The sequence below is a fragment of the Colletotrichum costaricense genome (assembly GCF_030867565.1).
Source record: "Colletotrichum costaricense strain IMI 309622 chromosome Unknown Scaffold_38.1, whole genome shotgun sequence".
Lineage (NCBI taxonomy): Eukaryota > Fungi > Ascomycota > Sordariomycetes > Glomerellales > Glomerellaceae > Colletotrichum > Colletotrichum costaricense.
This window is the reverse complement of record NW_026848267.1, coordinates 30,992-53,189: the sequence shown is the minus strand read 5'-3', so window position 1 is coordinate 53,189 and position 22,198 is coordinate 30,992. Positions and strand designations below refer to the sequence as shown.

The following is a 22,198-nucleotide window of genomic DNA, read 5'->3' as shown; positions in this document are numbered from 1 at the left end:
ATGTCCAGGTAACTGTGGCACGATTTCGCTCGCGGCAAGTTCAGATAATTCTCGGCTCTAAATGTCAGGGACCTGAACTTATCCCAATTCAGTCGTGCTTGCCTCGGAGACAATGGGAAGGTTGGTAAGGCAAGGTGCCCAGGGTACTTGCCTAATCTTGTGTAGAAGGCGCTCCTGGCGCACGTTGATTACCTAGCTCTGACACCATTTGGGTGCCCCAAAGCAAGCACGGCGGGACCGCGAAAGGAGTGCCAGCCTTTGCTGATCTTCTCGATGGTTTCCTGCATGCGCAACCGTCGGGGCTACTACGTATGAGCGGGTATTTAGGGTAGGCAATTAACTTTGATGAAGCCAGGTTGCCTTCCGACGCGACCTCGAGCACTTCTACGATGTCAATGTGCCTGGGAAGTGGAACAGTCTTCTCTGCCGTTCGTTTCCTGTTGGATTATCCTTTTCTCAAATTCCTGTAACAGTGGTGAAAGAAGCACTGGATCTAAATACCTTGCCTATTGCATGATGAAGGGTCAAATTCATCGTAGGGAGCTGTCTTCCGAGGCCATTACGATGAGCACTCTGACATGGGCGTACCCACATTGAAAATACGTTGCAGGCATGTTGTTGGCTTGACTATGTTCATTCGCCATTCCAGAACTCAACCCGACTTGGCCGTGGTTCCGGCCTTTCCCCCAGCCTTGACCCAGTTCGTAAAGTCTCTCTTTTGTTTCCGAACGTCGGCGAAGCCGGGCCGGCTCTCCAGAATTTGAAACGGGTTGCCAACGTAGTCCTTCTCCACCTCCCCGCTGCCCGTCAGGAATCCCATCTCGCCCTCTCGTTCAATTTTGCCTGCCCACACGCGCCATTCGATCGGCCGAAGATTGGGTGCGCCCAAGACCATACCCAGGACGACGATGAGGGTCGCCACGGCCGCTTCGATTGTAATGTCCGCCGGTAGCGACGTGGTGGCTGAGGCAGATGTTGCTAAAGGCGAAGCTGCTCGGAAGGATTGCAGCGCAGAGTGCTCTTGCGCAGAGTAGCAGCTGTTCAACAAAGCAGGTGTCAAAATAAATGCGAGCGAGGCTAGCCGGAGAACGGAACGTGGGAGAGAGAGACTCACGCATGGCCGAGGAGAAGGAGGCCAATGGCCGTGATCGAGCGCGAGATCCACGTCATGATGTAAGAGCGTAATTGACGCGAGCCTGTTGTTGTAATACCGATCAGCTGCTTCAATATGAACACTTGTTTTTGTCGACTGATTTGGTGCCGGAGAAGATTTGAGATTGTCCCAGGCGTACCTTAGCAAGCTCAAGAGCTCAGTATGTGGGGTAGGCGAAGGGCGACGTGCAGGATAGACCAGGCTACTAGCTAGAATGGTTTCAATGTTGAAGTCGATGGCGCCGGGAGCTTTGGCACGTACGTTGCTGTAGCCTCGTTAAAGTGGTTGAGTGTTACTTTGCGGAGAAGATAGTGGACAAACGAAGCTCCTGATAACGGACTAACACAAGGCCAATACCTGGCTTAGTTACATACGGCCGACCCCACGTGTACCGCCGAAGTCCCCTCCGGATTGTCACTCGTGCATTACTACCTGGGGAAACATATCTACGGCTGGGTCTTATTGCCATATCATAAAACCTCGTGCTCACAAGGGATTTCCGACCTCCACTTCGCCCTCAAGCTGCCAGCCATCCCTAGAAGCGGGCCCGAGGGACGTGGCGTCGGGTTTCACAGCGAAGAACGAACGCCATCTCTACTGATCAGTAACCATTTCAGCTCTGGAGACCGCAGGTCTATCGGGATGGCACTGCAAGCTGGAGCAATAAGTAGGCACTTGTGTTTGGAAAGCCTTCAGCTACGGTGTGTGCGCCCTCGATGGAACAAGTCCCGGGCCTCTCTCCTCGTCTTCTCCCCTTTTCTTACTTCATGCTCGCTCGTTTGCCCAAGGACCGCCCTCAATAACATGGTTCATCTCCAGTCTCAACAAAACCAAACAGAAATGAGATTCCCGCCTACGGTCTAAGATACCCAATACTCCTGACGCCCTTCCTTTTCTCGGACAATGTTCAAACAACAGGAGCGAGTCGATTCCGAAGCAAAGCTCCTTCTGCTCATTCTGGTTCTATCCAACTGTTGGTGAAGTGGCTGCTGTCAAGCTCCTCCACTCTCCAACTGCTCTCTGGTCCTCTCAGGATCTGAATTTGAGGGTCTGTCAGAAGACTTTCATCATATCCCATACCATCCATCAGTTCCTGCCTTCCGTCGCCAAAGTTGAGCGGATTCGTCCATCGCGGTAGCATGTGATTGCCATACATGTCGCCGTACGGATGACCTCCATGGCCCATTAGACCCGGATCAATTATCGGATCGATGCCGTCAGGATGCGACATTGGGCCGTAGTGGTCGATGCCGTCGTACCGGTGGTCCATCGATGGTGCTGCGTAGCCCATCGCTGGTGATGGCGTCTTCCTGATGAGCACGTCTTCAACAAAGCCGGTGGCGTCCTGACGCTGTTGGACGCTCTGTTGGTAGTACTGGCCGCCGCCAAGGCCGTTCTGACTATATGGTGCTGGGAGAGGTTTTCCAGGGTTGCTGTAATGGTACATGGACTGTGTCTGCACGCCCAGACCCATGGGACTTGTCTGCAGTGGCGGGTAGTTGTGGAAGATGGACGCTGGTGCTTCGTTCCTGCCGTGTCCGGGTTTCCTCACTTGCCTGCTCCTTGAGCTTGCGCGGCTGCCATTCCATTCCATGTCATCCATGTCGCCTTGGTCTGAGTCCTCTTCTTCTCTTGCTTTGGGTCTTGGTTTCGAAGGCGTGAACTTGTAGCCCGGGTGAGCAAGCTGGTGGTTCGCGCGCTCTTCCTTCGCCCACTCATTAAACTGGTCCCGAATGTGTTCCGGCTCCAAAGGCCAGCCGGCACCGCAGACCTGAGATACAAGTTGATGGTTATTTTGCGTACAGAGGCTTTTGGCGAGGTTCTGATACGCCTTGCGGTACAACATGAAGGCGTTCATCGGTCGCTTGATTCGGCCTGGGGTCTTGCTCTCTTCGACCTCCTTCATCCGTATTTCTGAAGATCGCTGAACATAGGCCCCAATGTCCGCTACTGGGATGTGCGGTTGCTCCTTTGCCAATTCGCTTAGTGGGCTCTTAACGACATCAACCTTTTTGGCAGACTTTGCCCGCTCCTTCTTCTTCTTGGGCGTTGACTTTTCAACACGTGATGCTCTCACTGCAAGGGGCTTGATGGTAGTTGGCCCCTTCTGGATGCTGAGACCGCTACGTGTGGTCAGCCCATCCGGTGGCCTCGACGGCGTGGGTGGCGACGTGTCAGGGGTGCTGTACGGCTGTAAGGAAGCATGTGAGTGTCTGTATTGCCAAGTTGAACAACGAAGTAGCTTACCTGGTGGCTCAACTCCCCGGACATAGGGCCATATATGGAGCTGACGCTTGTGTCATATCCATGACCATACGACTGTCGAGGCTTGTTTAGTACATGCTATATTGACACACGTGGAGCTGAGCTCGGGACGGGACTGCTTACCATCTGACCATCATGTGGGCGATGTGAGTATGGGGAGTGGTGATCGTATTGCATTTCTTGTCGTGGACCAGGCGTACCGTATCGAGAAGGAGTTTGCATGCCTCCCATATCACTCGGGTGTAAGTGCTCTCGCGGGTAGGATGTGGCTCCTTCCGGGCGTATCAAGTGATGCAGTCCGTTCGGGTAGATATCATCGTTCGAGGGAGCAGGAGATGGGGGACCGTTTTGTTCCATCCCACAGAGCTAAAATCAATGAGGAAAGCTGTTGGAATTATCTGTCGTCGACTGCTAACCAGTGTTGGGTCAACAAGTAGCAAGGAGAGGGCGAAGACGGTGGACTGAGAGACGATGAAGCAGACCAAGTGATTTCTCTCGACGTTGCCTGAATCTCAAGTTGTCGCAGATCCTCGGGGGGGTTCTGCTTCTTTTCCTAATTCTGGTGGTTTTGCTCTTGTCTTCACTTGCGGCTGTCTCGGCACTTGTGTATGGGTAAAGTAGTCGTTGGACGACAGGCAAGTGTTGAACTCCGATGGTAACACAAGGCAATGCCTGGGTCAGGTGGCGGATGTGTATGGCAGCAGACGCAGGCTCCCAGGTGAGTAAAGGCGAGAGGGAAGAAGACAGGTATGGCAGCGGTGGAGCAGATGGCTTGAAAGAGGCAGCTGCACCCACAGATTATCTACATTCAGTAGATGTCGAGGAGCCGATGGTGGTGTTAGGCAGGGGGTGGTGTATGCATGAGAAAGAAGGAGAGGGTGAGCTAGGTAGGATGGATCGGACGGGGGAGAAGTAGTAGTCCCCGGTGACCAGAGAGTGGAGGGAGGGCTATAGAGAGAGGCAGAGATACTACGGGCAGCTCGTTCCTGAGAGGCCCTTGTGCCGTTGGCTATCCAGGAAGTACCTGGAGTCTCTGCCTGTGTATGTGTCTCTGATCCGTATGCCTATTGCAGACGCAGCTGCAGCTAGCTGCAAGTATGCAGTGAGTTGCGGTGCAGTGTTGCAGGGACCAGGGATGGCCAAGATGGAGGGCGGGTGAACGAGGTTGCAAGCAGCCGAGAAGCAGGGATTGGTGGTGATCTGGAACCGTTCTCCTGGGATATGGGAAGCAACCACAATGTCCAACTGATGAAGGCCTGGTCAGGCCTGGTCAGGGTCAGGCTTATGAGGGTTGGTAATATGACGAGAGGCCAAGCATGAGAAACTCCATGAATAGCCTGTCTTCTTTCTCTTTGATGGTAGGTGGGGGCGAGAGCAAGTGAGAGAGAGGCGGTAGAGTGCTGATGCTCTCGGGTGGTATCTTCGGGCTTTCTCTTATCGGCTTTGAGTGTTCTTGTTGTTGTTCAGGCGGTTGTTCGCTTCTCGTTGTTCCTCGGTGCTTCTCTTCTCTTTTTCTGCTCGTCTCCGGTGCACATTGGCTATTCTTCTGATCCCCGCTCTTCCGGTCCCAAGATAGCAACGTTGGGTGAAGATGGTGATGGGTTGCCGCCCCGCGTCTCCTTGCCAGCAGGGTTTCTTTCACTTTCTTTCTTGGTCCCTCGGGAGTGCGGCGGTGTTGCAGAGGGGTAGGTGGGGAGTTGAAATGGGAATAGAAGGCAAGGGTGAGCTGAGCTGAACTGAGATGGCTGTATGTGTGGATGATGTGGGTGTGTATGTGTGTTAGAGAGAGAGGGGGGGGAGAGAGCGTGCCAGATGGATGTCTGAGGGTCTCAATCTGAATCGGAATCCGAATCTGAATCTGAATTTCAAGCGAATAAGAGATCCTGGCCGTGCTCAAAGAACCCCAGAGGCATATAGAAAAGGCCAAGGGAAGTCGGTCTTTGTCAGAAGGGAGAACCGATGAGAGGATTCATTCATTCAACCCTTTGCAAGAGGGGAGGGGCGAGATGGGGAGTGAAAGAAAAGCGTTCGGCCGGGCTGGATGGTTTTATGTCTACATGTTACGCATGTGCATCTGGGCAAGTTGGGACTCTGCTTCTTTTGCTTTAGCCTCCCTTCTATGCCGTCGCTGGCTTCTCTGTGTCCGAAAGAGCATCTAGCTGATTGCCGCATTCGGACATGGGGTTGAAAGCGGCGCCGGGCGGCCGTACCAGCCTTACCAAGCCCTCACCACCAAATGGCAACTCATCTGTTGGTGCTGCTGTGTCTGTTTGGCCGTCTTCGGTTAAAGCGAGCGAGAAAGATCCCCGCCCCTGCTAAGGCCGGGGGACGCTGGTGTCCGGTATCCTGGTGTTAGGTTGTGTGTCCATATCGCGAGCTCGGCCATATCGTCGGCTGCCATTATGATTACTCGTGTCAGGCGGTCCCAAGTGGCCAACGCGGCACGGAACCATTGCCATGTTATGCCATGCCATGCCTTGTTCCTACAATGTCTGGGTCCTGGACATGTACACGAAACTGGTCAATGTTGACGGGGGCGGTAAACGACGCAAATACACCAACATGAAATAGCGGCAGAGACGATGTGAGGAGCGCGGTGCGGCACGACATTGCTCACCAACAAGCAACAGGGGATATAAAGACAGGGCGGGCATCGCTGAGGTGGGGAGACACCTTCCTCCCATATGAAGTCTGAAGATGTCTTTCTGCCACAATTGCACGGGTGGTGCTGCATCTGCCTCGTCTGATGTTGCTACCGGCGCGGACGTTCAAAAGTGACGAGACGCATCGCTTCCCTCTTGAACTGACGGCATGGCTCCCATCTGAACAGGGGTTCAGGTCTCGCTCTCTCCCCTCAGCCTTCGTCATTTCATCCCGTTTTCCCCCACCGGTTCACGCTGATAGCCGGTCAGTTCAAGACCAAGATCCATCTTCTGGCAAAGCCATTTACGAGGGAACTCACTCAAGTTCCAACTTGACTGATGGCCTGTTCGCTTCTCCTCGCCCTGTCCTGCACCCTTGTCTTCCACCCATCCTGCTATTTTATCGTGCCCATTCATACATGATTGAGCTTCTGACAGTGTTTACTCTGACAGAGCTTCCCCCTCCACTCACCCCTCCCCTTAGCTTAGCCACGCCTCCCCGGATGTCTGTGCACGTGTTCGTCTCTCCCTCCGCGGCTGAACATGCCTTTTTTTTTTTTTTAGCATGAACACTTATGATGGAAAGCAGGGAGGGAAACACGGTGCAGGATTTTCAAAGTAGTGTCGGGAGAGAGGCCGAAGCAAGGAAGGCCATGCCACAGTCGATATAATATCGTGTGAGGCAAAGATTGACAAAAGGAGTCGATGATGATACAAAACCGCTGGTGACCGGGGATGGAAGATGCGATGTAAATATCTGAGGTTTGTTCAGCTAGAACCAGCCGGATAATCAGGTTGAAGAGCGGCTAGATCTTGTAAGTACCTTGCGTAGCATCAAGAGCAAAATGATCGGCAACGTGGAGCCCTGGCCCGGAGGAAGAAAAGCAACGAGCCCAGAGGATAAAGTTGGGAATGGTGGGAGTGGGAGTGGGAGTGGGAGCGTGGGACGCACTGCCCTCCCCGTCCTTCACCAAGGACCTAACCAACGCAGCACCTCACGCAAGTTGCAACCACGCAAGACGGTTTTGGCAGGGAAGGCGAGGCAGGCAGGCCGCACAGGCAGGCAGGGCCGGCAGGGAATTGGAATGTTTGTTTGCTCCTTCTGCTGCCGGAAGTGTTGGTGGCGTCACTTCTCATTGGTCTTGTCCAGAAACAGAGCGTGGCGCGCATTCCACCTCGCTCCTTCTTTGACTCTTCTATGTCGGTCCTTCCTTCCTGCCATGGTGCGTGGGGATCGGTGCATGTCCGTCTCTCTCTTTCCCGTCTCGTCTTGGGCAAGTACTGACATGCCTACCTACCTTAGGTACCTGACCTTATTCGGTACGTGCCTACTTCAGAAATCTGTTGCTTCTCGTTCCCTCCTTCCGACTTTTTTTGTCTCTTACAGCAGAAGGTAAAGTACCTCAAGGTATTTTCATCTTGGGCGGCGCCTTGGATTCTCCGTCCTTCAACCGAAGCATGAGATACGGAACTCAAATACTTAGGTTTCTCTCTTTTTCCACCAAGGTAATACTGTATGTCATATCTCAAGCCATGGCCAACGTTCTTTTCGCTATTCTCACTCGTCTGACATCCTCACTCTGTTCGTTCGCTTCATCACAAACATGCAGCCCCGGTATCTGCATCGTCAACCGTGCCCTTGCATCAGAACCCGGCCTCGCCATTTCGGGCCAGACCAGCAGATGGCCACGACCGTCCAGCTGGTAAATGAAGACTACCTTACCTTACGGATGGATACCTTGCCCTCCTTTCCAAGAGCCAACCGACAATATTCGAACATACGTAGTACCCTTTCCCCCAGCCGACGTCGGAAGCCTGGCCTTGGTCAGTCGTTACTGGGTGCTCAAGCACCGTGTACACCTCCTCCAATTGCAAAGCAAATTTGTTTCTCGTTGTTTCCCATTCAAACCCACATCAATAGGAAACACTCGCAAATCATCCCCACAGTGACCAGGGCCTGCCCGACACACCCATGATACTCAACGCGCGCAGCAGAAATCGGCATCTGAACTTCATTTTCAATCATTATACATCTGCTCAATCCTTCATCTTGCATAGCACATCATCCACTCAGCAACTATCGTTTAGATTCTCCCCAATTCTGCTACGATGTTCCCCGCTCTTAGTCGTTCTCGGCCAGCCAAGCATCATAAAAAACCATCAGGACCTTCTGATCCTGGGCCAAGACTGAGGTGAGGCATACCTGAGGTACCTACTTAGTGTTGGCCTAACCGGAGAGATGAGAGTTTCCGGCCCATAAGGTTCATATATTCGGCTAGCCCGTTGTATTCCGAAGGATGCCGCCCTCTGCAGAGTGCGGGAGAGCTACCGCCCTCTCTCAGTCAGCCTCTGACCTAGTCGGTCTTCTCTGGCCTCTAGACTCCAGTTCAGCTTCTCCATCTTCCTCGACTTTGGCCATACCGCCATGCTTCCGGACGCCGCAAGAGACTCTGCCCGGTCGTCTGTCATCCGAACCACTTGCCCGTCATTCTGCGCTTGCGGCTTACGCCTGCAAGCTACTTTGCGCCATGTCTTCGTCCGTGCCTCTTGGCTCCAGATCTGGCCCTAGAGCTGGCTCAGAAAATCCCCTAGTCTGCGTCTTAGTGTCTCGTCCTGACTCTTGACGGCGGCCCCATCTCGCCTCTTTTTCGCTCTCTTCTCCACATACGCAGGCACTGGCCGGCCGCGCTGCAGGCACACAGGAACGGCACCGACGGTGGCACGGTGGGATGGATGGATGGTTGGATGCTGCATCCTCAGGCCCCATGTCGATCCCAACGGAGCGCATCCAATGGCATCCGATGATTCCAGCCTCTGGCCCCCTCCAGGTCAAATCTACATACAAACTAATTACCACACTACCCACGAACACCACGTTCTCACACACCAAATCCCCGACTCCCGTAGGCCCCTGCTCTTTGCACCCACTGGCACCTCATCTCCAGACGTCCAAAGGCTACGGATACCGCCACATGCATCTGCGCTTTCAACTCGTTTTCCATTCATGCAAGGCACCTGTTCTTGCAGGAGCCATGCATCACTAGGCTGCTGTAACGGCCCCCCCGGCCGGTCCTTAACTCTTCGTCAGTATCCGCAGGAGGACTACATAGGAGTTGAGAATCAGAAATTCACAAATTTGAGTGAGAGATGACGCCTGGGCCCTGGACTCACATGCCGCCTCCGCCATTCCCACTAGATGGTATCCGTATCGGCGTTTACCTCAGGTCCAACACGACTCGGGCTCATCTTGGCACTGCTGCGAGGTAGGGTGGCTGATCATATATGTCTTCCGGCTCTAATGTAGCCCGCGGCCGTCTCCATTCGCCTCTCCGCTTTTCCGCATGTGCATGCATGGTAGCATGGGCACGCATGCCTCATGGCAGACGTGCAGTTTTCTCTGGAGACTGTCCTTTGCCCTCCTCTCATGCTCTTCGCTCATTTGCTTGCTCATATAATTCTGTTCAGGTCGTGCAGCCGGAAGCCATGCGGCGAGGTTGTGCCGAGGTGCAAGTCCACTCTCGACTACCTCCCTTAAAGTCACCATTAAATCAAGGACGCCGTTGCTCTCCAACCCAAGGATGGCAATGTGCCATCCCCGGTGATAGCACACAGCGACGGCAGGGTGCGACCCCCCGTGGTCCCGTAACGTAAGCGTGGGGGAAAACACGCCAGTGGACCGTGGTGATGATAGACCACCACACGTCTACGATCATCTGTCATCTCAACAGCCCGAGACATCCCTCGAGACCAACGGGAAAGAGATGTCAAGGATTTGTGCCATGTCAGGCCAGGCAAATACAGCCGAAAATCACCCTGGTTATGCCTGTCCTCGTAGGCCCGTCTTCCCCGTCCTCCCCATGCAAGACATGAGCGAACCGATACATAGGTTGCCGCTCAAACCATTGCCCAAGCCTGTCTAAAAGCTTAGACCATTGGTTCGTTGATCGTGAGACTAGATGTGATTTCTGACTTTGAGTCATCAACCTGTTGTCTTCCAGACAATCCAGATACGGCCTTGAGAGGAAGTCATCGTAGCTGGCTCCGGTGCAGCTGGTTGTGCTCTCTCCCAGAAAGAGCGGTTCACCTCTGAGACCTGCAGCGGCATATCTAGGGCCGCATCGAACTACATTTAAACGCATCTCAAGAATAGCTAGCGTGTACTGCTGCTCGTGCAGCTTCATCTGACCTGGGACACGATCAGTCTCTTGTACAGGATACTTGTTGCCATTCGCATATCCCTAAAGAAACGAACCCGGTTAATATCCCCAAACCTGAGGCTCGATCTCATTCGCAGGGATAGCAGTATTCCCCGCCATTTTGTCTCTAGCAATGACCTAGATCACCTTCACATGAGCTCGTGTTGAGGAAACTTTTACTCGTTACTACCTGAGGTATCCTATGCAGTCGTTCGTCATACAAGTACTATCCATACACATCCAAACAGCCAAGTCATGTCCACTCTGTGGAAGGGTCATAACAATTCAAGCACCAGGCAGAGCCTATGACATGGCTCCCATACTTCTTATACAGGAGTGACCCCGCGTATTCATCGACTCAGCTGTCTTACGCACGCCTCGGACTCTCTGTCGCCTCAAAGCGCATTTGGACTTGCACCTGGAGGCTGTGGCCGTCGGACTGGCTCCGCAGGCTTGATAGGGGGCGTCAGAATCTGATGACGTGGGGACGGCGAAAGCGTCGCCACAGGCGGTAGGACGGCAGGGAGGGCAGGCGTTTTGATGCTTGGGGGCTGCGGACGGGGCGCCGGGGGAGAATGCTTGGTCGGAGAAAGTCCACCCTCAGGAGCGGGCAGTGTGAATGATGAGTGTGCCGAGCCCGGGATGCCATGCTCGCGGCTGATGATGGGCGTGGCAAGCAGACTGGAGTTTCCATGTCTAGGCGATGAGACGTCCCGCGGTGCTGGTGTGGTTCTCGCCCGCGGTGGGCTTGCAGGCACATGGTCGTGACCGTTCGCCAAGGACTTCTCAGCAGTAGCGTCACGATGAGCTCGCCCATCATCAGCATCATCGTTCTCAGCCTTGGGTGTTTTTGGTTCCGGGCTGGTCTCCTTGGCTCCATTTATCCCTAGAGGTTGGGTCGGTGATCCAGAGCGGCGGCTAGTGATCGCAGACTCTGATAGTGCCCCAATGTCTTGCCCGAGCACCGATTCCCCCCTCGATGGAACCGACCTGTCATGGCCTGTCGGACTCAACTGGCGGTCGCTCTCCTTTGACGGCTGCTTCGCAGGCGAGGACGCCACGTCAGCTGGGCGGTTTACCTTGAGCTTGATAGTCGTCTTTGGTTTTGCCGCAGCCTCTTGCTCACGCCGCTTGCATGGTTGGCAGACGAAATGAAACTCAGGCTTCTCAGCTTCGGTCTCGCTAATGCCAAGGCATTTGCTGTGCTGCCAGACGTTGCACTTCTCGCACGCCACGCTATGTGTGCCGTCGTCAACCTGGCCGTAGACACCGCAGATGCAATCGAAGATCCAGTCTTCCTCCTCGTCTTCTAGCTCCTCCAGTGCTCGCATGTTCTTCTCTATCTCGGCTTGCAGCCGTCGCTCCGAGATACGACCCGAGCCATTGCGGTTGTCTTCTGAAAGCTGAGAAAGTTCGCGTTCATGTTGTAAGCGACGAGCCTCCCGTTCCTTCAGCCGTTTCTCTCGGGATATCAGTCTGAGGTCCCGCTCTTTTTCGATCTTGAGCTGTTGTTGCTCTTGTTTCTTTGCTGCGGCCCGTTGGACTTGAATGACCTTGGCCTCTTCCTGAGCCTTCTCTTCTTGCTTCTGCTGCTCTGCCTTATTCGCGATGCGGCTAGAACGCTTCGCATTTGCCATCTTAGCCAGACTCAACAGTTCTCTCTCTCGCTGCTGCTCCTTGCGCTTCCTCGACTCCTCCTGCTTCTCTAGGATAGGAAGTAAATGCTCTTGCAACTGGTCTCGCAAGACCTTCTCGTTGTCGTCCTTAGTTTTGTGGAAAGACGCAATGATCTCCTGTACATCTTCCAAGCTGACAGCGAGGCATTCCCATTTCATGCTGCCGAGGCCAGTGTCCTCGGTCGTGTCCCCGGAAGCATCGGTCGGTTCATTTACAGACTGGTCCGCATGATCTGTACCGTTTGGTGCAGAGAGGCGCCGTCTTTTATTTGAACGGGATCCGTATTTCGCAGCTTTGGCCTTCTTCTTGGGAGTAGGTGGGTTTGGCGGTTCAGTCATTCGATAGACTCTATTGTCATCGAGAACAAAATACGTCCGATCGTCTTTGTCCCAGCCGATGGGCTCAATCCGCTGTACAAGCCTGTTAGAATACCAAAGCATAGCAGATGAACTCCTGAGTACTCACCCAGCTAGTCTGATCAATGTCCTTTTGTTCTTCCATCTTCTCCCTGACGCGCTCGGGGCGAGCCATGACCCATTGTGTCATTTGTTGAAGAATTCGTACCTGCGTCTAGGTTAGACACGTTGCACCGACTTAGAGAGTAACCATGCATTTACCTTGGTCAAGACATCGAAGTCTGTGAACTTGGCTGCGATTTCTTCTGTGCCAAAGGGGTTCTTCTCAGGTGTCCTTGCCAAGTATTGCCTTCGCGTGTACTCGTCAAAGAGCTCGTGTCTACGACATGTTAGCATGGGAAGTCCCAACATGCGACAAGCGACATCAACAAGGCTCAATAACGTACGTGAGGCCACGATGCGACGAAACGAACTTCAGTAAGGCGAGACCGATATCCTGGAGAACAGGGGCATTCGGCTTCAGGCATTCGGTCTCGATGTCCTAGAAGCGAGCAGTCAGTAAGTGGTAGCGCCCACGCAATATTGAGTTAAGGCAAAGAATCGCATACCTCTGTATCTAGGTTATCATCAATCTTGACCACCTTGCCAAAGAGATAGATCCACTGGCACAAATTTGCGAATTGCCATTGATTCCGTAAGCGAAGGAGCAGAGAGTCTTCTTCTTTTAAGCCATTCTCAGCCTCCTGCAGTGTCCTTTTGCGAGATGATACCATGGTTCTGCTTGCGTTCTGCGTTGATGCGCCAAGGCGGTCGAAGGAGGAATCGATGCGGCCAGAAATCGTGGGGCCTGATGATGCTGCGTGCTTGCTGGTGACGTCTTGGGTATACTTCAAGACTGTCGCGTCATTGATACGATATAGTCGCGCAGTGAAGCGCCGATGAAATCAAGGTCTCGAAGAGGTATGTTCGAATTGGGGTAGGAGGTCGGCCGTCGATCAATCGAAGTGTCTGCGGGTCAACTGTATGGAAGGGATCGTGAGGTGGTGACGAGCGGCTGATGGTATGGACCAAGACGAAAGCTGATCGAGGAGGGGGAAAAAAAACCCGAGGTGGGAATTCGAGTGAGTCAAAACGGAAGTAGAATGCTGGGGGAGTTGTTCAGTACTAGAAAGTAAAATAATGGCAAGGCGAGGCAAAAGACACGGGATGAAGTCGAGTGGATGCAATCAAATTACTCTACTTTCTGGCGTGGATGGACGCCGAACGTCAGTGCTACAGCCTACCTTCCTCGATCTTGTCTGGTCTGGACGCGTTTGGGCCGTGGCGTAGGTATCTAAGGTGCAGGCGCGTGGGCGCCTGCCCGGCGGGTGGCATCGAAAACGGGTCCAAGCTTGTGCGCAGGGAGCCTTCTCTACTAAGGTAGGTACCATAGCATTACCTAAGGCAGAGTTACATAATACACTCACGGAGGACAGAACGGGGCAGAACGGGGGGATCAGGACGGAGGTTGGATGCACCGGCCGGTGATGCTCGGGAAGGAGTGGGTCCATCGGGAGCACTATCCTTTTGGCCTTGCTCTCGTGGCTCTCTTTCTCTCCCTTCCCGGGCAATTTTCACCATCCTTCCTCGCATCTTGGCAATCACCCCTGCTGCGATCAAATATCTACCTGATGTGGGCCCAAGGCAAGAAGAAAATAAGAAGAAGAAGAAGAAGAAGAAGACGCTCTACGACCATGTGTGTACTCGCGTCTTATTTCCTGGATTTACTTATCTGCGAAGTCCCTTGATGTTGATGCTCATGGCATTCATTCAGATCACGGCTGATGGCGATGAGCATATTTAGGACCTTGCAACAATATTACGTAGCCATACTCCACAGCGTCGGCCGGACGTAGCCGACACGAGCTGGGCATTGGGCACTTTGCCGTGCTTGCCAGCGACAACCCGAGAAGTAGAATTTCGGGGGGCAAGTGTCCCCATCAGCACAGGGCAGTGACTATTGGCTAGCCCTATCAGAAAACGACCGGACTGGACAGTTGAAAGTCCTAGGTGCTGACAGTAGGTACCTTAGGTACGACTGAGGCAGAAGGCACACTACCTATGTACCACGAGTTTGCGGAAAGCTGTTCATGCGTGTGCCGTTCTTCCCTTGGCTGCCGTCTCATCCCCGTCCCATCGTCTCAGTCGGAAGTCTACGTAGGAAGATCCGAATGCCGCATTAGACCCTAGACAGTATTAGGAAGTAGGAAGCCCAGCAAGACTTCGTATCCTCTGCTGCTCTGCATGAGCCCTGCAGCAAGTAAGGTTCCCGGGGCTCACCTCGCAACCTGGCAGTTTCGAGACGGGCTGAAAGGGAAGGGTGAAACACGCCCACGGCTGGATACACACTGTGCTGATACTTTTTCGGCCCCTGACGGCGCCCCATGTTCTCGGGACCCGAATCAACCTGGAAGCCTCTGCCAGCGACCACTGACCACTGCCTGCCTCCTTGTCCTCCAAAGTGCCTGGGTACTGCTAGTGCCTGGGAACTTCAACGGTTAGACAAGTACTTACCATTCCAGCTTGCCTTGTGGGGGAGAACCCCTGCCGCGCCAGCCGTCTTGGGGAGTCAGCCATGGATAAGCTGAGAATAGAAACTCCTGTCTCCGACTGCCCGCCTTGTGGGGGCACCGATGACAAGTATCCTTACAGTGCTTTTGATTTTAGGCACTCAATCCGCCATGGACAAGGTGCCTTAGTCAGCCTATGCCTCTTTCTCCTTCATTCCATCACCTCGTCGGGGACTTCGATACGAAGAAACACTCGACAGCATTGGTATTGTTCCCTCGCTCTTTTCCTCCCTCGTACAACGAACGCGGACCACAGGACGAAATCGCAAACGCACCGCCCCGCTCACGACGGAAACACAGAGTCCACACTGTCAGATTGGTAGCGTTCGAAATCACGACGCCAGACCCTCTCTACAGGCATCCAAACCTCGACTCTACGACCGACGCACCGTCTGTTGCCCATCGGGGACATTTCATATTCCCACACAACGAGCCCACCGCACTGTCGGAACTTGCGATTTAATCCGTTCCATTCGATCCGACATCTGGCAAAACGAATTGTCGTACGCGACGCTATTTCGCACTACGACATGTTCGCAATCTTTTACCGGCAATAGTTCTGGACATGCGATCCGTGGGCTTGGCCACCCTCCGACCGGCACACAAAGACAGCCACTCCTTCTGCTCGCCCACAACGGCAGTATCTGTCTGTTAACACGCGGCTACACTTCATTGACTGCACCAAGAGCAGCGATCCAGGCGCAAATCGAACCCAGATCCTTCGATGCAAAGCAACAACCCCTACTCCTACGAGATGAGCTCGCGACAAGACGAGTCCTCGGGCTCTGGCAGGGAGGGTCTGCAGGCAGACTCCCAAGCCGAATCTCAACGCGGCCGTCGAGGCCAACCGCAAATGTCTGCTAACGGACTCGGTCTTTCAACATATTGGGAACAGCCCTATGCTCAGTCCAACAGTTCCGGAGGCCCTGACTCCCCCATCGATGCTTCAGCATTACAATTCGCCTTACCACCTGATATTAATCAGCCTCCTCCATTTCCCCGATTAAACTCGCCATCTCTCGACTCCCTCGACCGACCGTCACCATACTTCGAAGAGGCTACAAACCCCGATTACTATGAGGATAGGGTGCCTCTTACATCCAGGGCCCAGCCCATTTCCGGCTCTCTAAGCGCAAATGTGGGGGACGCTCAGCCGAGAGATAGTTTCCAGACAGTATCCGACATCGACAACGCGCCACCAAGGACGCGGGATGCAAGATCGCTCGGGTATGACTTGGAACCTGGCGGCAGACGTCCAAGCTATGGGGCGACACTGAGCCCGGGAGGGGAGCAGCGACGCTCTCGCTCGCCCTCTACTACTGGCGCCCTCCTCAGGGCGGGCTCCATCATGAGGGCCATGTCTCAGCGTGTTGTCAATATCAGTGGTGAAGGTGAACTTGTGGACCATCGGACATCGCGGAGTCGATCTCCGTCACCGGCCCCGGACCGCCGTCAGCAGCTACACAACTCTGCTCAGATGTTCACCGATACCTCCTACCATTCCAATCTCTTCCAAGTACCTGAGAAGGGTCCCGAAGGGGAGAATGTATTCGCTGATCCTCCTCCGCCCATGCAACAACGGGTGCCGATGCAGAATCCTCTTAAAGGAAAGTCTTTAGGCATCTTTCCTCCCACTCATCCGATCAGAACGAAGCTATGCGATCTGCTGGTGCACCCGTTCACTGAGCCCTTCATTCTCATACTTATAATCCTTCAAGCTACTCTTTTGGCCGTGGAATCGGCTCCAGATGTCTTCACGAACCCGCGGCCAGCCTCATGGGGAGTCACCTGGATTGATTGGGCGATTTTGGTACTGTTTATTATCTTCACACTCGAGTTGATTGCCCGTATTTTGGTCTCCGGTTTCCTCTTGAATGCCTCCGAGTACAGCACCATCGATCGCCAAAAAGGAGTCCGAGCAGCGGTTGTCGATCAGTACAGAAATTTGTTCCAGCCTCAGCGGCAAAAGTCTGTTAAGGCTCCGCGACAACAAATTCACCTTGGCCCCTCAGCTTTTCAGCGGTCCTTCACAATCATGCAGGGTCAGACTCTGCCACAGACTGTCGAGGAGCAGCAAAGGTATCAACTTGCCCGACGAGCATTCTTGCGGCATTCATTCAACCGGCTTGACTTCCTCGCTGTTGTTGCCTACTGGATCTCCTTTGCGCTGAGAATCACTGGCGTCGAAAGTGAGAAGCATCTATACGTCTTCAGGATGATTTCGTGTCTTCGTATCTTGAGACTGCTTGCTTTGACGAACGGCACAGCGGTTAGTAATCCTGCCCTACCCCTCTCAAGTGCGCCACTAATTGAATAATCAGATTATCCTTCGAAGTCTGAAAAAAGCTGCACCGCTGCTTGTACGAGTCGCCTTCCTAATCACGTTCTTCTGGATACTGTTTGCCATCATTGGAGTACAAAGCTTCAAGGCCAGTTTGAGTCGGCAATGTGTCTGGCTTGACCCAACAGACCCGACTAATAAGGAGAAATCCTTCACAAATGACATGCAGTTCTGTGGAGGATTCCTCAACAACGATACTGGGGAAAGCATGCCCTGGGTCATGATGGAAAATGATGGTATTCTGGACAATTTCAGAAACGGCAGCAAAGCCGGAAAAGGCTTCCTTTGTCCTCGTGGCTCGATCTGTCTTCAGCAAGACAACCCATTCAACGGCACTGTCAGCTTCGACAATATTGCTCAATCACTAGAAATGGTGTTTGTCATCATCAGTTCCAACACCTTCTCCGACGTCATGTACTACACAACCAACTCCGATTACCTTCCCGCAGCTCTCTTCTTCGGCGCCGGCATCATGATTCTTATGCTTTGGCTCGTCAACTTGCTTATTGCGGTCATTACGTCTTCCTTCCAGGTTATCCGAGAGGAAAGTCGGGCGAGTGCTTTCACAGCTCCCGAAGAGCCACCGGCGCAAGAGCCCATGGACGAACCGCCTCAGAAGGTGCCTGCCTTGCAGCGAATCTACGACAAGACGTTTCTGCTTTGGATTGCAGTCATTGCCTTCGGTCTCATGGCCCAGTGCTTCAGGAGTTCCAAGATGTCTAAAGAACGCGGGCAGTTCATTGACTCGGCCGAGGTTGCTGTCACTATCTTGCTGGACATTGAAATCATCATACGTTGCGCCGCAGGCTGGCGTTCTTTTCACAAGAGCAAGCGTAACCTCATCGATGCGGGCCTCGCCATCATCACAACCATCATCCTGATCCCGCCAATCCGGAATTCTGGAGAAACTTATGCCTGGCTGACAGTCTTCCAAATTGTACGAGTCTACCGACTTGTCTTGGCTGTACCAATGACCCGGAAACTTATTGTCATGGTCCTCGGAAATTCGAACGGTATTGCCAATTTGATGTTGTTCGTCTTCTTAATCACCTTTCTTATGGCGATTTTGGCGGCTCAACTGTTCAGAGGCGAGATACCAAGTCACAGCGATAGTGGCGACCTCAACGAGGTCTCCTTCTTCACTGTCTACAACTCCTTCCTCGGCATGTATCAGATCTTGTCGAGTGAAAACTGGACTTCCATGCTGTACAACGTCACTTCTTACTTGAATGAGCACGATACGGGCTGGATTGGCGCTGTTTTCCTGATTGGCTGGTTCATCCTGTCGTTCTTGATTCTCGTCAATATGTTTATTGCTGTCATTCAAGAAAATTTTGATGTTTCTGAGGATGAGAAGCGCCTCGAGCAGGTCAAGGCCTTTCTCCAAAGAAAAGAACTGGGCAAATCCGCTGGTAACCTCACGCTATCAAACATCTTTACTTTCGGCAAGGCTAGACGGAGAAAGGATCCTCTGGACTACGGTCCTGCCATGATGGAAATGCTTCTCAAGGACGCCGTAGTGCACGAATTCCTCGATGATGCCGCAGATATGCCGCAGGATACACCCAACGAGGAACGTTCGCCTACAAGGGCTCAAACGCATCACGTTGGTGAGGTCAGGCCTGGTTTCTTGTCTTCAATGTGGGGGAAGTTTAAGTCTATATTCAGCAGCAAAGACCCGAATCCGTTCTACTCGAATCTACGGTTCGATGGTCCCAACGATACTCTTGATCCGCGGCAAATGGCACGGCAGGCGGTTTTCGCCACATCAGCGCGCAAGAAAGCCCAGCGGGACTATCTTGCAAGACACCCCAATTACAACAACTCGCTATTCGTCTTTACGCCCAATAACCCTATCAGGCGGTTCTGTCAAAGAATCGTTGGTCCTGGCCGAGGAAATGAAAGATTCGAAGGTGTCGAGCCTAATAAGATTGCCTGGTATACTTCCTCAGCTTTCATCTACGCATGTATCGTTGCAATGGTCGTCATTGCTTGCGTCACAACACCGCTTTACCAAAAGCAATACCAAGCCGAGCATCCCGAGTTCAGCATTACGTTTTGGTATGTCTGGACGGACTTGGCATTTGCCACAGTCTTCTCGGTTGAGGCTGTAATCAAAGTCGTCGCGGATGGCTTTTTCTTCACGCCGAACGCCTACTACCGGAGCTCCTGGGGATTCATCGATGGCATAGTGCTCATCACCTTGCTCATCAATGTTGGTACACTTCTCGCCAACGATGGCGCCGTCTCTAGAGCCATTGGTGCATTCAAGGCTCTTCGTGCTCTACGCCTGCTCAATGTCAGCGACAGCGCGAGGGATACTTTCCACTCACTCATCGTAGTTGGCGGATGGAAGATCCTCAGTGTAAGCTTCACCTCCAAACCCACAAGCAATCTTTTTCTCACTGATTCTACAGGCTGCGTTCGTGTCCATCTCCCTGCTAATCCCCTTCGCCATTTACGGACTGAATATCTTCAACGGCCAGATGGTTAAATGCAATGACGGAGATGACTCCATTATGCTCATTTCCGATTGTTTTGGCGAATTCAACAATACACCCTTCAACGACGATTGGCCCATGTTGGCGCCACGTGTTCCCTCCAACGACTATTTCAGCTTTGATGACTTTGCAGCGTCATTGTTCGTCCTCTTCCAAATTGTCAGTCAAGAGGGTTGGACCGATGTCATGTTCGCGGCACAGGCAGTCACAGGGCTCGGTAATCAGCCCAAAGACCTCAACCGTCAGGGAAATGCCATGTTCTTTGTTGTCTTCAACCTGTTGGCCACAGTCTTCGTCCTCACGCTGTTTATCTCAGTGTTCATGCGCAATTATACGGAGCAGACTGGAGTTGCCTTTTTGACAGCTGAGCAGCGGTCCTGGCTTGAACTACGAAAACTGTTACGACAGATTTCTCCGTCCAAGAGCTCATACAATGAATCAGAGAAAACTTGGAAGAAGTGGTGTCACAAACGCGCCATAGAGAAAAGGGGCAAATGGTATACAGCCGTCACCTACGTCCTCATATGCCATCTCCTACTCCTTCTACTCGAGTATCACGGCGAACCACAATGGTGGACAGACTCTCGGGATGGACTGTTTTTGGCATTCACGCTAGTCTACATGGCCAACATTGCCATCAGGATCATTGGTCTTGGCTGGGCCCGGTTCCGAAGGAGCTCATGGGACTTATACTCGCTAGTAGTTGTCACCGGCGCGTTCGTCTCTACATCCGTGCTCATCATCAGCAGAAATAGCGATACGTATGTGCAGCTCCACAAGTTTTTCCTTGTGGCCATCCTCCTACTTCTTATCCCGCGGAATGATGCTCTCGACCAGCTATTCAAAACGGCTGCTGCAAGTTTAACAACAATTGGAAACTTGCTCGCTACCTGGCTTGTGTTCTTCCTGGTTTTCGCCATTGCTCTTACACAAGCATTCAGTCTGACGCGCTTTGGCGAGAATGAAGAAGCCAACGTCAACTTCCGCAGCGTGCCTAACGCCCTGATTCTTCTATTTAGAATGAGTTGTGGTGAAGGCTGGAACCAGGTCATGGAAGATTATGCGACTATCGAGCCGCCGCTTTGCGTTGACAACGCCGACTTCTTTAACAGCGATTGCGGTAGCAAACCCTGGGCTCGTTTCCTCTTCGTTGCATGGAACATTCTGAGCATGTATATCTTTGTCAACCTTTTCGTTTCTCTCATCTATGAGAGCTTTAGTTACGTATACCAACGGTCTAGCGGATTGGCTGCGGTAGACCGTGATGAGATCCGGCGCTTCAAGGAGGCGTGGCGGAGCGTCGATCCTGCCGGGACCGGCTTCATCAGCAAGGATGCATTCCCCCGACTTCTAGGAGAGCTTTCTGGAGTGTTTGAAATGCGCATCTATGATGCCGACGATTCGGTCAGGCAGATCCTAGAGGATGTTCGCAACGATGCCTCGACATCTGGAGCACGCCACATGTCTATAGCTTCTGCGAGTAACTACAGTGCGGGCATTGACATCCAACGACTCAATCGGAGACTCGCACAGATTGACGTTGTCAAGGTTCGCGAGCGTCGCCGTCGGTTCAACATCTTTTTCGAGGAAGTCATGGTCTCTGCGGACCCCGACAAAGGCATTTCGTTCACTTCTGTGCTCATGATTCTGGCCCACTATAACATCATCAATGACAGCAAGAGTTTGAAGTAGGTACTTCCTCATCGACCATAGTCACTGATCAGACTAACAATTCTGCAGATTGGAAGAATTCTTGCGAAGGCGTGCTCGGCTACAGAGAGTGGAAGAGGAGGTGCGGCGCAGGGTCGTTCTTGGCTTCTTTGACACATTGTGAGTTTCCTCGATGACTACGGACTATAGAGTCCCATGACTAATGACATCATCTCCAGGTACTGGACTCGCAAGTTCAAGAAGCACATTGACATGAGAAAGTCGGCGAGGATGACTGCTATTCCCCAGCTCGACATCCCTCACATTCTTGTTGACGATGATGATACACGCCACAAGTCCTCGCCGGTGGCCGGAACCGGACAAACGAGGTCAGCATTGCTGACAGTGGAAGACGCTCACAAATCGGTACACAATAGCTGGTCTGGACCAGGGCCGACAGATACGTCGGACGGCGACTACCAGCACCCGCTCAGCTTCCCGAGATCTGGGCCTACAACGCCGAGCCACCAATCGACGCATTCTGCTTTCAGCTTTGAATTGCAAGAAGGAGGCCAGACTTCAGCTCAGAGCAGTAGAAGGGGAAGTGCTGTCACACCACAGAGCCCTGTCAGCCCCGCACAAGTTAGCAACATGCTGGATGACTCTATTTGGCTTGAGAGTATTCGGAGAACTGCAACAGTACGGAAATCGGTCCGAAAATCCGATTGGAGTAGATAGATGCACCAGAAAGTGGTGCGTGGTGGATTTTGTTCCTTCAGCGACGGCGTTTAGGTTTGAGATGAAGACG

At 52.9% G+C, this 22,198-nt stretch overlaps 5 protein-coding genes across 5 annotated transcripts; 1 reads left to right on the top strand and 4 right to left on the bottom strand.

Annotated features, from left to right (window-relative positions):
* Positions 1-652: 652 nt before the first annotated feature.
* Positions 653-1,170, bottom strand: CCOS01_17040 (transmembrane protein 32; the record flags this gene model as incomplete). The annotated part of the gene is made up of 2 exons (XM_060465174.1): positions 653-1,037; positions 1,115-1,170. 2 exons carry the CDS (start codon positions 1,168-1,170, stop codon positions 653-655), a joined length of 441 nt encoding a protein of 146 aa, XP_060304264.1.
* A 935-nt stretch (positions 1,171-2,105) lies between these two features.
* On the bottom strand, positions 2,106-3,775 carry CCOS01_17039 (HMG box protein; the record flags this gene model as incomplete). Its single annotated transcript, XM_060465173.1, has 3 exons — positions 2,106-3,344; positions 3,401-3,472; positions 3,542-3,775. 3 exons carry the CDS (start codon positions 3,773-3,775, stop codon positions 2,106-2,108), a joined length of 1,545 nt encoding a protein of 514 aa, XP_060304263.1.
* A 6,067-nt stretch (positions 3,776-9,842) lies between these two features.
* Positions 9,843-10,040, bottom strand: CCOS01_17038 (uncharacterized protein; the record flags this gene model as incomplete). Its single annotated transcript, XM_060465172.1, has 1 exon — positions 9,843-10,040. The coding sequence occupies one exon, from the start codon at positions 10,038-10,040 to the stop codon at positions 9,843-9,845; it is 198 nt and encodes a 65-aa protein (XP_060304262.1).
* Positions 10,041-10,651: 611 nt separating this feature from the next.
* CCOS01_17037 (PHD-finger domain-containing protein) lies at positions 10,652-13,663 on the bottom strand (the record flags this gene model as incomplete). The annotated part of the gene is made up of 6 exons (XM_060465171.1): positions 10,652-12,343; positions 12,399-12,497; positions 12,551-12,668; positions 12,736-12,830; positions 12,898-13,184; positions 13,573-13,663. The coding sequence occupies 6 exons, from the start codon at positions 13,661-13,663 to the stop codon at positions 10,652-10,654; spliced, it is 2,382 nt and encodes a 793-aa protein (XP_060304261.1).
* A 1,959-nt stretch (positions 13,664-15,622) lies between these two features.
* Positions 15,623-22,128, top strand: CCOS01_17036 (ion transporter; the record flags this gene model as incomplete). The annotated part of the gene is made up of 5 exons (XM_060465170.1): positions 15,623-17,167; positions 17,220-19,604; positions 19,657-21,428; positions 21,481-21,570; positions 21,630-22,128. The coding sequence occupies 5 exons, from the start codon at positions 15,623-15,625 to the stop codon at positions 22,126-22,128; spliced, it is 6,291 nt and encodes a 2,096-aa protein (XP_060304260.1).
* Between the last annotated feature and the right edge of the window lie 70 nt (positions 22,129-22,198).